At 31.2% G+C, this 12,596-nt stretch overlaps 1 protein-coding gene across 1 annotated transcript in view; it reads right to left on the bottom strand.

The window, feature by feature from the left end:
• Positions 1-1,244: 1,244 nt before the first annotated feature.
• Positions 1,245-12,596, bottom strand: part of LOC134722788 (uncharacterized) — a 93,970-nt gene continuing 82,618 nt past the window's right edge. The window contains exons 67-76 of the mRNA XM_063586416.1: positions 10,592-10,839; positions 9,467-9,578; positions 8,890-9,146; positions 8,026-8,193; positions 6,812-6,967; positions 6,425-6,445; positions 5,112-5,220; positions 3,599-3,687; positions 2,684-2,798; positions 1,245-1,408 (exon numbers count right to left, since the gene is read on the bottom strand). Of these exons, the coding sequence (XP_063442486.1) occupies positions 1,291-1,408; positions 2,684-2,798; positions 3,599-3,687; positions 5,112-5,220; positions 6,425-6,445; positions 6,812-6,967; positions 8,026-8,193; positions 8,890-9,146; positions 9,467-9,578; positions 10,592-10,839 (1,393 nt within the window). The 3' untranslated portion in view covers positions 1,245-1,290. The remainder of the gene's footprint in view (positions 1,409-2,683; positions 2,799-3,598; positions 3,688-5,111; positions 5,221-6,424; positions 6,446-6,811; positions 6,968-8,025; positions 8,194-8,889; positions 9,147-9,466; positions 9,579-10,591; positions 10,840-12,596) is intronic.

The raw sequence follows: 12,596 nt of genomic DNA, 5'->3' as shown, positions 1-12,596 counted from the left end.
GTTTTTAGAATTTTAATAACTTTCTTAAACTATCCTTGGTTTGTACCAAACTTGGACAGAAGCTTGTTTATGATCATAAGATAGTATCCAGAAGCAAATTTTAAAAAAAAATCCATTTTTGCCGTATTTTACTTTTAAATGGACTTAGTTTTTTCTGCAGGGAAACATTACATTCACTTTGTGGTAAAAGTTTTTAAAATTTAAATAACTTTCTTAAGCTATCCTGGGTTTGTACCAAACTTGGACAGAAGCTTATTTATGATCATAAGATAGTATCCAGAAGTAAATTTTGTATAAAGATAACTCCATTTTTTCTGTATTTTACTTTTAAATTGACTTAGATTTTCCTCCAGTTAACATTACATACAGTCTGCAGTTAAAGTTTTCAAAACATTTATAAGAATCATTAACTATCCTAGATTTTTACCTAACTTGGACAGAAGCTTCTTACAATCATAAGATAGTATCAAGAGGAATATTTTTATTGATTGTTTGCCTCATTTTTGTTGAGCCTGCGATTTACAGCAAAAGTAGGTGAGACACTGGGTTCCGCGGAACCCTTACAAATTTTTAAACTAGATACCCTAATGATGATTGTAGCCAAGTTTGGTTTAATTTAACACAGTAGTTTCAGAGGAGAAGATTTTTTGTAAAAGTTAAGACGATGACGACGGACGACCGAAGCAAAGTGTTGAGAAAAGCTCACTTGGCCCTTTGGGCCAGGTAAGCTAAAAGAATGGAATATAACTGGCTCCATTAAAAATTATTCGGTTTTCACCCCCACTAACCTCAAATCTTGGATGTGCACCTGTGGTTATAGCTTTAGCCTTTTCAACTTTCAATTGATCCAGTTGGCCTAGTAATTTGTAGAAAGTGTCATCACTATTCAGCTTTCAATTGTTTCCACTACTTCTTTCATGAAGAAGAAAATCTAGTTTTCTCATTTGAATTGTTTTACATTGTCATTTCGGGGCCTTTCATAGCTGACTATGCGGTATGGGCTTTGCTCATTGTTGAAGGCCATATGGTGACCTATAGTTGTTAATTTCTGTCCCATTTTGTTCTCTTGTGGAGAGTTGTCTCATTGGCAATCATACAGTATGATTTTGCTAGCGCTCGTCACTTTCGTACCACATCTTCTTTTTTATATATAATGATTTCCGTCTTCAAATACAGATTGAGGAGACATACTCATCATTCTGCTATGACATGTATTCAGACAATGATAAATTATGTAAGAAAGATTTCAAGGTACAATTTGATTTATTAAATTCATAAACAATATTAAATTTATTCGTCTGGATATCCACTAATGACATATGGTGCAGGACACTTTGGTTGTCTACAACATTTTCCTGGTTCAGGTTCTTCCCATGTACAGACATCAGGTAAATTCCATATAGGACACCTGAAATAAAATGAAGTTATGTGATGAAGCTCTTGTAACGTCAGAACACATTACTTTAAATTCAGAAATTATTGCATGTATTTATTATTGTGATTTTTTCAATGTTGATTTAAATACGATTTTAATTTTCACCATTTTGAGAAAAATCCTGTTTAATTCATATAAAATATTTTGAAATGTGAGTTTAAATTATTGAGTTTACAATTCTGTCGCATTTTTGCAATAATAAAAACCTTGCAAAATTTCAGAATTTACAGTATATTATAATACATCAATGGAACAGACATTGTGAAATAATTTCTCAAATGTCAAAGTTAGTAATTATTATCCCAGGAATAAATTACCTCAGCCGTATTTGGGACAATTTTTTGGAATTTTGGATCCTCAATGCTCTTCAACTACGTACTTGTTTGACATCATAAATATTTTGACATGAGCGTCACTGATGAGTCTTATGTAGACGAAACGTGCGTCTGGCGTACTAAATTATAATCCTGGTACCTTTGATAACTATTTCATAAAACAACTGAGAGCAGAATGACAGCCCTTGTTTCAAGCAAGGTACGTGCAATGTTGTAAGAAACGCATATTAAACTAGGATATGAATTTCACTGGACATCAAACAAGCAACAATCATTTAAATTGAAAGGTGAAATGGAAGGTTCCCCCAAATACATAGCCTCAGAAGTGGTGTGGTCACAAGGTGAGTATGAACAAACTGAAGAACAAGCATAAAAATCAATCCCACCAACTCAAAATCATACACCACCCTGCTTATATAGGGTTAAGGTATCAATAAGAGAAAAAAAAATATAAAAAATATTTACATAAAAAATTAATTTGAAGATCTCATTCAAAAGTATTAAATTAGATATCTGGGTGACCAATACACATGTATCACTAACTTGCCACCCCCCCCGTGTTTGTGGTTTTCTTTGCATATTTCTTTGATACTTTCACTTGAGAAATTCTCAGTTTATACACATACATAAACTATGTTAAATTCTACATCTATCGTCCAGATGCACAGGATATCCTTTCAAAATATGGTTCTAACTTCCTTATTTGATTTTGATTTAAATTGATTGCTCTTCAACATAAGACACGTTTGATTTTCAATTTATGGTTTTCTTCTATTCTACTAAAAAATAATTTTTTGAAATCCCATATGAAACATCAAATTGATTTCAGTACATTTGTATAACGAATCTGTCTAAATACCTGAAACATGTTTCTCCAAAAAAAAGATAGACAATCTATGCTGTAAATACTTACTTTTCTTTACATTGATAGATTCCATCTGAGGCTTTGGTACAGGTACAGCTAAATTTACAGCCATCAGACCAAGTCTCATCTTGATGGTAGACCTTTCCACCGTAATGACAAACATCTATAAATATATAATATAAAATAGACAATTCATAGAAACATAAACTTGTAAATAGTTATTCTTGGTATATCTTGAGTTTTTTGTCCTTTGGTGACTTTGGCATCAATAACAGATGTAATAACATGGTCGCTAACAACTTTAGTTATAACATATCAACTTTCAATATAAAACAAAATGATCAACATCTGGATGCTATATAAAGATGATGGTCTTGTTCACTGATGAATTTACTTATTCATGTGTTATTCTATATATCACAAAAATTATTTATAAACAAGAATGTGTCCCAAGTACACGGATGGGATGCCCCATCCACACTATCTTTTTCTATGTTCAGTGGACCTTGAAATTGGGATAAAATCTCTAGTTTGGCATAAAAATTAGAAAGATCATATCGTAGGGAACATGTTTGCTAAGTTTCAAGTTGAGCGGACTTCAACGTCATCAAAAACTAAGTCGACCAAAAACTTTAACCAAAACTTTAACCTGAAACTGGACAGACGGACAGACGAACAGACAAATGAACAGATGGAAGCACAGACCAGAAAACATAATGTCCATAAATGGGGCATAAAAATCTAAGGACCACCTGTCTACTGTTAGAGTAGACAAAATTTTGGTCTTCAGATACTGAAGTTTAACTCTATAGATGTAAATGTTACCAGAAGTTTAATTTTATGTTTTTGATGTCCCTCAAATTGATTTTTGTATGCCTTCAACATTCTAGAACTGTAAGGCACATTTTTTCTATAGAAAATCACTTGTTTTATGTCACATGTATGTACTTCGCCAAAACTTACTTTCTATTTTTATTTTAACACCGAGGCAGCACTGTCCTGGTATTTTCACTAACTGCCAGTTTGATGGAATGTTTTCATATACTGGGCATCTAGAACAAAAAATGGTTCATAATGATACAAAGAGTTAAAAGAAAAATTACACCATTATCATATTCAATTGTTGGTTTATTTTGTAAAACATTTTTTTTTGCATTTCTATAAGACATCAAGTTAAAATTGCTACTGATTTTGGTTCAACTGATGTGAACAAAAAATCTATGAAAATTGAATATTTTTATCTAGTTCATATAAAGATGACTAAACATGTCTGTAGTAGCATACATATTCTTCATTCCCATGTTCAGAGTTGCCTATTACAATATCATTTTAAAAGAATGATTAAATCAGGCCTAGGATTATAAACATCCAAAATTTTATCAAGATTACATTAAACAGAGTTAATTCCCTTAATCTGAGTTAACTCCCCTTCAACAGAGTTAATTCCCTTAATCTGAGTTAACTCCCCTTCAACAGAGTTAATTCCCTTAATCTGAGTTAACTCACTTAAACTCACTTAAACTGAGTTAATGCCCTTAATCTGAGTTAACTCCCCTTAAACAGAGTTAATTCCCTTAATCTGAGTTAACTCCCCTTCAACAGAGTTAAATCCCTTGATCTGAGTTAACTCGCCTTAAACAGAGTTAAATCCCTTAATCTGAGTTAACTCCCCTTCAACAGAGTTAATTCCCTTAATCTGAGTTAACTCCCCTTCAACAGAGTTAATTCCCTTAATAGGAGTTAACTCCCCTTCAACAGAGTTAATTCCCTTAATCTGAGTTTACTCCCCTTCAACAGAGTTAATTCCCTTAATCTGAGTTAACTCGCCTTCAACAGAGTTAATTCCCTTAATCTGAGTTAACTCGCCTTAAACAGAGTTAATTCCCTTAATCTGAGTTAATTCCCTTAATCTGAGTTAATTCCCCTTAAACAGAGTTAATTCCCTTATTCTGAGTTAACTCGCCTCAAACAGAGTTAAATCCCTTAATCTGAGTTAACTCGCCTTGAACAGAGTTAAATCCCTTAATCTGAGTTAACTCGCCTTAAACTGAGTTAATTCCCTTAATCTGAGTTAACTCGCCTTGAACAGAGTTAAATCCCTTAATCTGAGTTAACTCGCCTTAAACAGATTTAATTCCCTTAATCTGAGTTAACTCGCCTTAAACAGAGTTAAATCCCTTAATCTGAGTTAACTCCCCTTCAACAGAGTTAATTCTCTTAATCTGAGTTAACTCGCCTTAAACAGAGTTCAATCAATTAATCTGAGTTAACTCGCCTTAAACAGAGTTAATTCCCTTAATCTGAGTTAACTCCCCTTCAACAGAGTTAATTCCCTTAATCTGAGTAAACTCGCCTTAAACAGAGTTAATTCCCTTAATCTGAGTTAACTCCCCTTAAACAGAGTTAATTACCTTAATCTGAGTTAATTCCCCTTAAACAGAGTTTACTCCCTTTAATAAATCTCCTGCATACTTACATATTGACACAATTGTAGATACCATTCTTACAGGTACAGTTCTTGTCACAGCCATCCTTCCACTGTTCTCCACTTGCATAAGATAAACCATTAAACGTACAAGATTTTGCTATAAAATATAAACCAATAAAATTCAATTCTATTTTTCATTAGGACATTACTTTAAATTCAGTAATTTTGTTTTTATCATTGCACTTAAACTATGACCGTATTGGTTTCACAGGAATAAAAACCTGCAATTTTAAATATGGTATCATTTGTATGTAGAATTTCCAGAAATTACAAAAACAAGCTTATGTAATAGTTCATTGTTGAACTATATCAATAAAAATTGCTCACAATAAATTCTGAATCGACAGTATTTCAATGGCTGAAAATTTAATTCAAATTTCATATATCAATTTTTCTGGTTTTGAAAGGAGTGGGGGCAATAAGGCCCTTATTTAGCCCAAAAATTACTGTAAATTTAAAAGTTATCATACATATTTTTAAATTACTGAAAACTTGACTAAGGTATAAAGTACTAAGAAATACAAAACAAATTTGACATCAAACAAGTTACCATGGCAACGAATCATGACCTAATTTGCATATTTTGTTAAATTTCGTGATTTTCCTTGTTTTTTCATCAAATTTTAAGTATATTTTAGATTGAAAAAGTATGTGCGCACCCAAGAAACAACTTTATATTTGGTGAGATTATGCCAATAGTTATAATAAAGCTTCTGTTAAATTATTTTGTTGTTTCTCGGCTGCGCAGGATGTTTCCTCAAAGGAAATAATGATAGAAAACTGCATAAATTCTATATTTTTCATCGTTTTTGTGAAAACAATACATATTATGACGTAATTGTGACGTCAGCAGATAAAAATCTTTCTGTTTTTAATCTATATTTCTTGACCCTATGCATTTCTAAACATTATGTGCCAATTTGAAATGGTTATCAAACATTTTAATTTCTTGGGCCAAAACTAGGCCTTAATGCCCCTACTCCTTTGAAAGAAATTGAATGTATACCTCAAACTTTTGTCTGAGTTTCATAGAATGCAATGAAGGTTGACAAAGTTAACTTTAATCTCAGACTGAATCATAATATTGACTAAAACAGAGCCGATTTGGGTTGCTACGTATCACTCTTGTGAAGTTCTCTGCTGCCAACACAATAAACAGAAATTTCAATCAAATCTTATTTTCACAGTTAAAAGAATGAGAAATTAATCCCTTCACTATGTAGAGATTTGCACACTTCTCCCATTAGGAGTTAGAAATAGTGTAAAAAATATTTTGTCATTTAAAAATGAAAAAAACTTACGTGTTGGTGTTGTAAATTGATCTGCAACGATAAATGAATAACTATACTTCTTACTGCATATAGTGCTAGTCAGTTATTCAAGAATCAAATACACACAAGTTATAGCTTTTTTTTAATTGATAAACCTTTTTTTTTCCTTTAACAAAATGCAGCAATGCATTTTATTTAAACTAGCTGTCTTTCAAAAGTTACAAGAAATTCTTTACACGTATATTATGCATTTATATCAAACATATAAATATACATGTCTTTGTATGTCTTTAATTGGTTTTTGCTTTTATTTATAACAACCACAATCTCCCTCCCTTTCATTGATATAAAAGTAAGCAGATTTATTATGTTTAATGTTCATTTATAACTAGACAAAATTGTTAAATAAAGTGTTACCTGTGCAAGATCCTCCAATTCCACATGTCTTCTCACAATTGACTGAAGCCCATGATTTGTATGCTTCATTTCCACAGACGATATCTCTCTGAGGCACACAGATCTGTGGCTGTATGTCTCTACATGCACTTTGTACAGTTGTTTGTAATTCACAACCTGTTAAATTTATAATCTTGAAAGTAAGATATAATATTCAAAGGGAAATAATCCTTACTTATTTTATTGTCTCCCCTATTCACTTTTTCCATTTATGTGCATGCATTAACTGTTCATTGTTCTATTATGTTGTATTTTATTATTCCTTTATCTAAAAAAAAATCATTGTTATCATTAAATGAAATTTAAAACCTGCAAAGTTCCATAATAAATCAAATAAAGAATTTATGTTTCTATTTCTGTAAGATAGAGGATAGAGTAAAACACTTTTTCTACTTGAAAAATTCTTATCTTAATACAAGGGTTTTTGGATCATTCAAGAAGTTTACAATTTGACCACTTTTAAGAAAGATAAAAATATGGAGTTGTGATATATGCCTATCAGATAACAGATAAAAAGACCAAAATTATAACAATGTGAACAATAACAAGCCATTTAAGCTTTTAAAAACAATGAATGAAACATGTACTGTTTACTAAATATCATTGATTTATCATTAGTGGTTCCATTGGAATAGATCTTTAATCACAAACTTTTATCTATTTTTTGCGGCTGCTTTACAACCCTTCCCCTTTTTTCAAAAAAGTTTTAAAAAAAAGACCAATACAGGGTTTGGACCTCTGTTTCTGAGTGTTATAGATTGACTAAACATGTATACTGCAGAAAAAATTATCATTTCCTTTCATTATAGGCAAGAAAAGTTTTACAACGAACTTTTTTTTCACAAGTTTGTAAAATTTCAAACTACCGGTATCTGAAAACAAGCAATGGCTGCATGGCAGATGTTAATTTTGCTTAATAATGTAATTTTCCTTGTACACAGAGTGTTGTAAAATTACAAATTATTGACAAACAAGAAGTGGCTGCCTGGCAGATATAAAACCAGCTACTATGCAACATTATGAAGACTAAGCAATATTATGAAGCTGTAGACTAAACACAAAATTATCCTTTTTAAAATTGTCAAAAAAAGTAAAGCAGTTACTCCACCTCTATCTAACCTTTATTCTAGAAAAGGGTGTACTTGAAAGAACAAATAAAACAAACAATAACTTACATAATCCACAATGTCTTGGACAATTATCCAGTGCCCAACTGTGGAATATCCCAGTACATGCATCATCTCCAAAGTCATCACAGTTATCTAACTTATCAACACATTTAGGATCATCACAAGCGACTGTTGTAATTACTGGACTTGTAAATGTTGGACTGCTTGAACAGTCTGGAAAAAAATATCATAAAGATAAAGTTAAGAAGACCTTTAGTTGTTTTTTACATAACTATTTGTCAAGTTCTTGATGTGTTTTATTACTAATATTAATATTGTGCTGTTTTTGTTTGTTTTTTGTTCATTTTTCAACATTTTAATTTGTTGTTCAGAATTCTTTTAAATGTTTGACTTATTCTGCATCATTTAATTTTTCCAACTAATTTTCTTGCACAAATATATCAAAATTGCAGATATTTCCACATATCTTTCTCCTTTATTTCTTTTTCCTACTTAAAAATTAATCTAGGATTTTTTGTTATTTTTAATCCCTTTACACAATTGGTTTTGTTGTTGTTGAAGCCTTCATCAATAGGTAAGTTAAGCCAAAAAGAAAGATTTAAAAGACTATTCCTAGACTTGTTAGCTTTATAAATAACACTACTGTAAAACACTAGATGCAAAATAACTTCTCATTGATTACCCACAGTTTTTGGTTGGGTTCGTATTGCTTAGTCTTTAGTTTTCTATCTTGTGTCTTGTGTACTATTGTTTGTCTGTTTGTCTTTTTCTTTTTAGCCATGGCATTGTCAGTTTATTTTCAATTTATTTTCAATCTATGAGTTTGACTGTCTCTCTGTTATCTTTCGCCCCTCATTTCTCATACTTCCACAATTAATATTTGTTAAAAAAAATGAATTAAAGCCTTACCACAGAAGTTACAATGGTGAGCACAGTTACGTTTGGCCCATGGAATATATGGTGCCTGGCAAGCTGCTTGTCCATAAGCTTTACAATTATCTAGTGTATCCTGGCACCAGGCACATGTGGGACGTGTAGGTAAAACGGTGGTTGTCATTATTGGTCCAGATGTGCCACTTCCTACATTACATTTAGGGCGGCTACAGCATTCATTTTCTAGTTTTTCCAGTTTGCAAAATGATGGTAGAGATGTATAGGTTGGACATCTAAAATAAAATGATGAAATGGTTTCATTCAAGTTAGCTAGGGCGTCTAAATTATTGACCATAGACTTTTCTTAATACTTCAGTGAAATACTTAGGGTCTATGTACTTTCAAATTCAATATGAAAAGTTTGGTTTGCATAAATTACACAGAGAACAATAGCTATTGTATTTATTCAATGGGACAAAAGAACTTACAAAAGTTTAAATAGATTAAACAAATGGAGATGGATCTGTGGAAAAGTTTAATTTGGTTCACAACAAAAATCGGTTGGCCATTACATTTTACACCTTACACTTGTGTCAATAATCTAAAAATTTACCTTGGAGTGCAACTGAATGCACCCTTTTGTGCATTGTCACAACTGCAATCAAAGTCACATCCATCACTCCACTGCTGGCCTTGCTTGTAAATCTTTCCTTTGTATATGCACACTATGAAAAGAAATTAAAATATTATTGCATTTATTAATTATCTTTCCATCTTCCTAAAACATCAAATATTGTTAATACTGGTGCACTGTTATAACTTCAATCTTAGTTAGAGAACATTTTTATACCAAATACTGTGGATTCATTATCATTCGTTGGATACCAATTTTTGTTGGACTTCGTGGGTAAAGGTGAACCACGAAATTAAATGTTCAACGAATGCCAGATTTTCTATTGGCTTGTATGCAATCTTTAGCGAAAACCACGAAATTAAAAATCAAAGAATAAATAAGTTTTCCTTAATCCACGAAAAAAATCCATGCAAAACTATTGAGATTATAGTTCAAACATTGTTTCCATTTTCTATTTGATTATAGCTAATTAATAAGTTAGAAATACAAAGACATAAAACAGGACATTTACGTGTTAAAAAAGGTACTAAAAATGTGTCATGGTCAGTTGAGGAAATGTATATTGCTCAGGTGGGGAAATGTATATTGCTAATAAGGAGTGAATACATGTATTGCTTAGGTTAGGAAATGAATATTGCTCAGGTATGGAAATGTATATTGCTCAGTTGTGGAAATGTATATTGCTCAGACATGATTATGTATATTGCTCAGTAGTGGAAATTTATATTGCTTGAACATGAATATGTTTAGTGGTCAGGTATGAAAATGTCTATTACTAAGGTGTGGAAGTTTATTGCTCAGTTGTGGACATGTATATTGCGCAGGTGTAAAAGTATATTGCTCAGGTGTGGAAATGTCAGACTTGAATATATTTAGTGGTCAGGTTTGAAAATGTATATAGCTCTGGTGAAACATTGCTTCAAATAACTTAACATAGATTTACCTATAAATGGAACAATTCTATTTAGAACTTGTTGTACTTCTGAAAACAAAACCCCATGCAATACAAATAGAAACAACCAGTTGTAAAAAAATAGGTAGGCAGAAGTTTGGTTTTGGTTGTAAAATCAATATTAAGAACATCAGTCATTTGTTTAAACCTACCATTTCTCTGAGTGGATGATGAATTTTGATAACTACCTCCACCAACTAATGTTGTAGAGAAATTGTAGTTTGGTCCAAAACCAGTGTAGCCATTAGGCAGTTTTCCAATAATTGTATATTTTGTTTGTTCTTTAAGCGGATTAACTGTTTGACCATTTTCCAACTGACATCTTGGCTCGTTGCAACATTTTCCTGCGACCTTCAGAAGGTAACATTTGTTTGATGGCAAGTTATTGTAAACAGGACATCTGAAATATGTCATAACAAACTCATCAACAGCTGGTTAACAAAAAATCATTCATTTAAACATTTTGTGGATTGAGGAAAAGTGTTCTTGTAGTAGATGATTTTGAGTTTTAATAACAAAGTCTGCATGCTAGTTGTAAGAATACATTTGTAATTTATCATATACATTCATGTTTGACCTTTACCCATGAAATCCATGGACTCTGATATCCCATGAATAATAATGAACTTAAAATAGTTGATAAAAATAAAGTTGATTGTGGAAAACTATGTTTTTTCCTCATTCTGTACTGAATTTCCATAAAATTTCATCAATAATCTCCACACAAAACAATATTTTTACCTCATTCTTTTCTGAATTTCTGTGAAAGTTCACCATTAATTGAGGAATGTTTTCTGTGGTTTTTGTTATATAATTTTTTTAATAATTTTGACTATGAAGAATTCATTATTCAATTCTAAAATTTAAATCTATTTATCAAATATGGCAAATAATAGATTTATGCTTAATACTCAAATTCCTGAAAATTTAGATCTACTACAAGTGGGCCAATTGTAAAGTTTCCAAAGGAAGCTAAAGGAAATGACAACTCATCTGATATAAAATAAAGTGAATTAAAAAGTAAAAAAAAAAATTAAACAGAGATTTCAGCAAAATTATAAATTATATCATAAAAGAGAGAGAAAACAACCTGGTGAAAATGTCAAAACAATCCTCTTGTTCAAAATACCTTTTGAAAATTTGTTGAATAGAAAGGTGGAATTATTGACATAAAGGAATGACTATGTCAAAAAGCTATAAACATAAAAATTCTATTATAAAAATAATCTTAAAAATGCAACTATACCACTTATACCAAAAGGAAACTAATATGATTGCTTAAATTTTTCACAATTGATTTGATGTGAAGTCATCATACAAGATACTGAGAAACTGGAGAATATCATATTAGAGCAATTAGATAGTATTAGTCTACTGTGGATCCATTTTTTTCCTCAGTACCAATTTTTGTTGATTAAGGAACACTTGCATTTTTGTGGATATTTATTTTCAGGGTTTTGGCAAAGTCTGTATATACTCCTTTAGGAAATTTGTTATTTGTTGAACATTTAAGTTTGTGGTTTACCTGTACCCATGAAACCCACAGAAATTGGTATTCAACGAAAATATTTTTGAATCCACATATACCGTTTTGAGGTGATTCTTCCAAAAGAAAACCTGATGAAATGGCTTAATGCAGCTCAAAGACAGGATCCGAGTAAAGACCAATTATATGACAGGCCAAAAAAACAGAACCTAAATCCTTTTCAGACACAGTGAAAGGAAAAGTGCCATAGTTTGCTGGACAAAAAACTTAAAACTTTATCCCATAAAACATCACAATAAAAAATTAAATTCCATCACCTATATATCTTACCAAAACATGCGGTTAAAAGAAACTAACCCCAAGTTTGAAAATGAAACTGCTATCTGACACAAAGTGAGACCAAAGCACCAATTGAAACCAAAACAATTCAAAAGTAACAAAGTCTTATTTTACACAGTGTATAGTTATTGGGAAATGCGGCATACTTTTTCTGACTTAATTCAAGAAAATTCCAATAAAAATGAGGTTAGTGTAGTAAGATATATATGAATTGAGTGCTTTTAAATCGTAAGTATTTTGATTTTTTATAAATCAAATTTTTAACAAAAATTGGACCTTCAAAGCTTAAGAATAAAGGATGATCTTTAAATATTTTTGGCCAAAGGACCTAG

Source organism: Mytilus trossulus, chromosome 6 (assembly GCF_036588685.1).
Source record: "Mytilus trossulus isolate FHL-02 chromosome 6, PNRI_Mtr1.1.1.hap1, whole genome shotgun sequence".
Lineage (NCBI taxonomy): Eukaryota > Metazoa > Mollusca > Bivalvia > Mytilida > Mytilidae > Mytilus > Mytilus trossulus.
The sequence above is the reverse complement of the archived record's forward strand: the minus strand, read 5'-3'. Positions and strand labels throughout refer to the sequence as shown.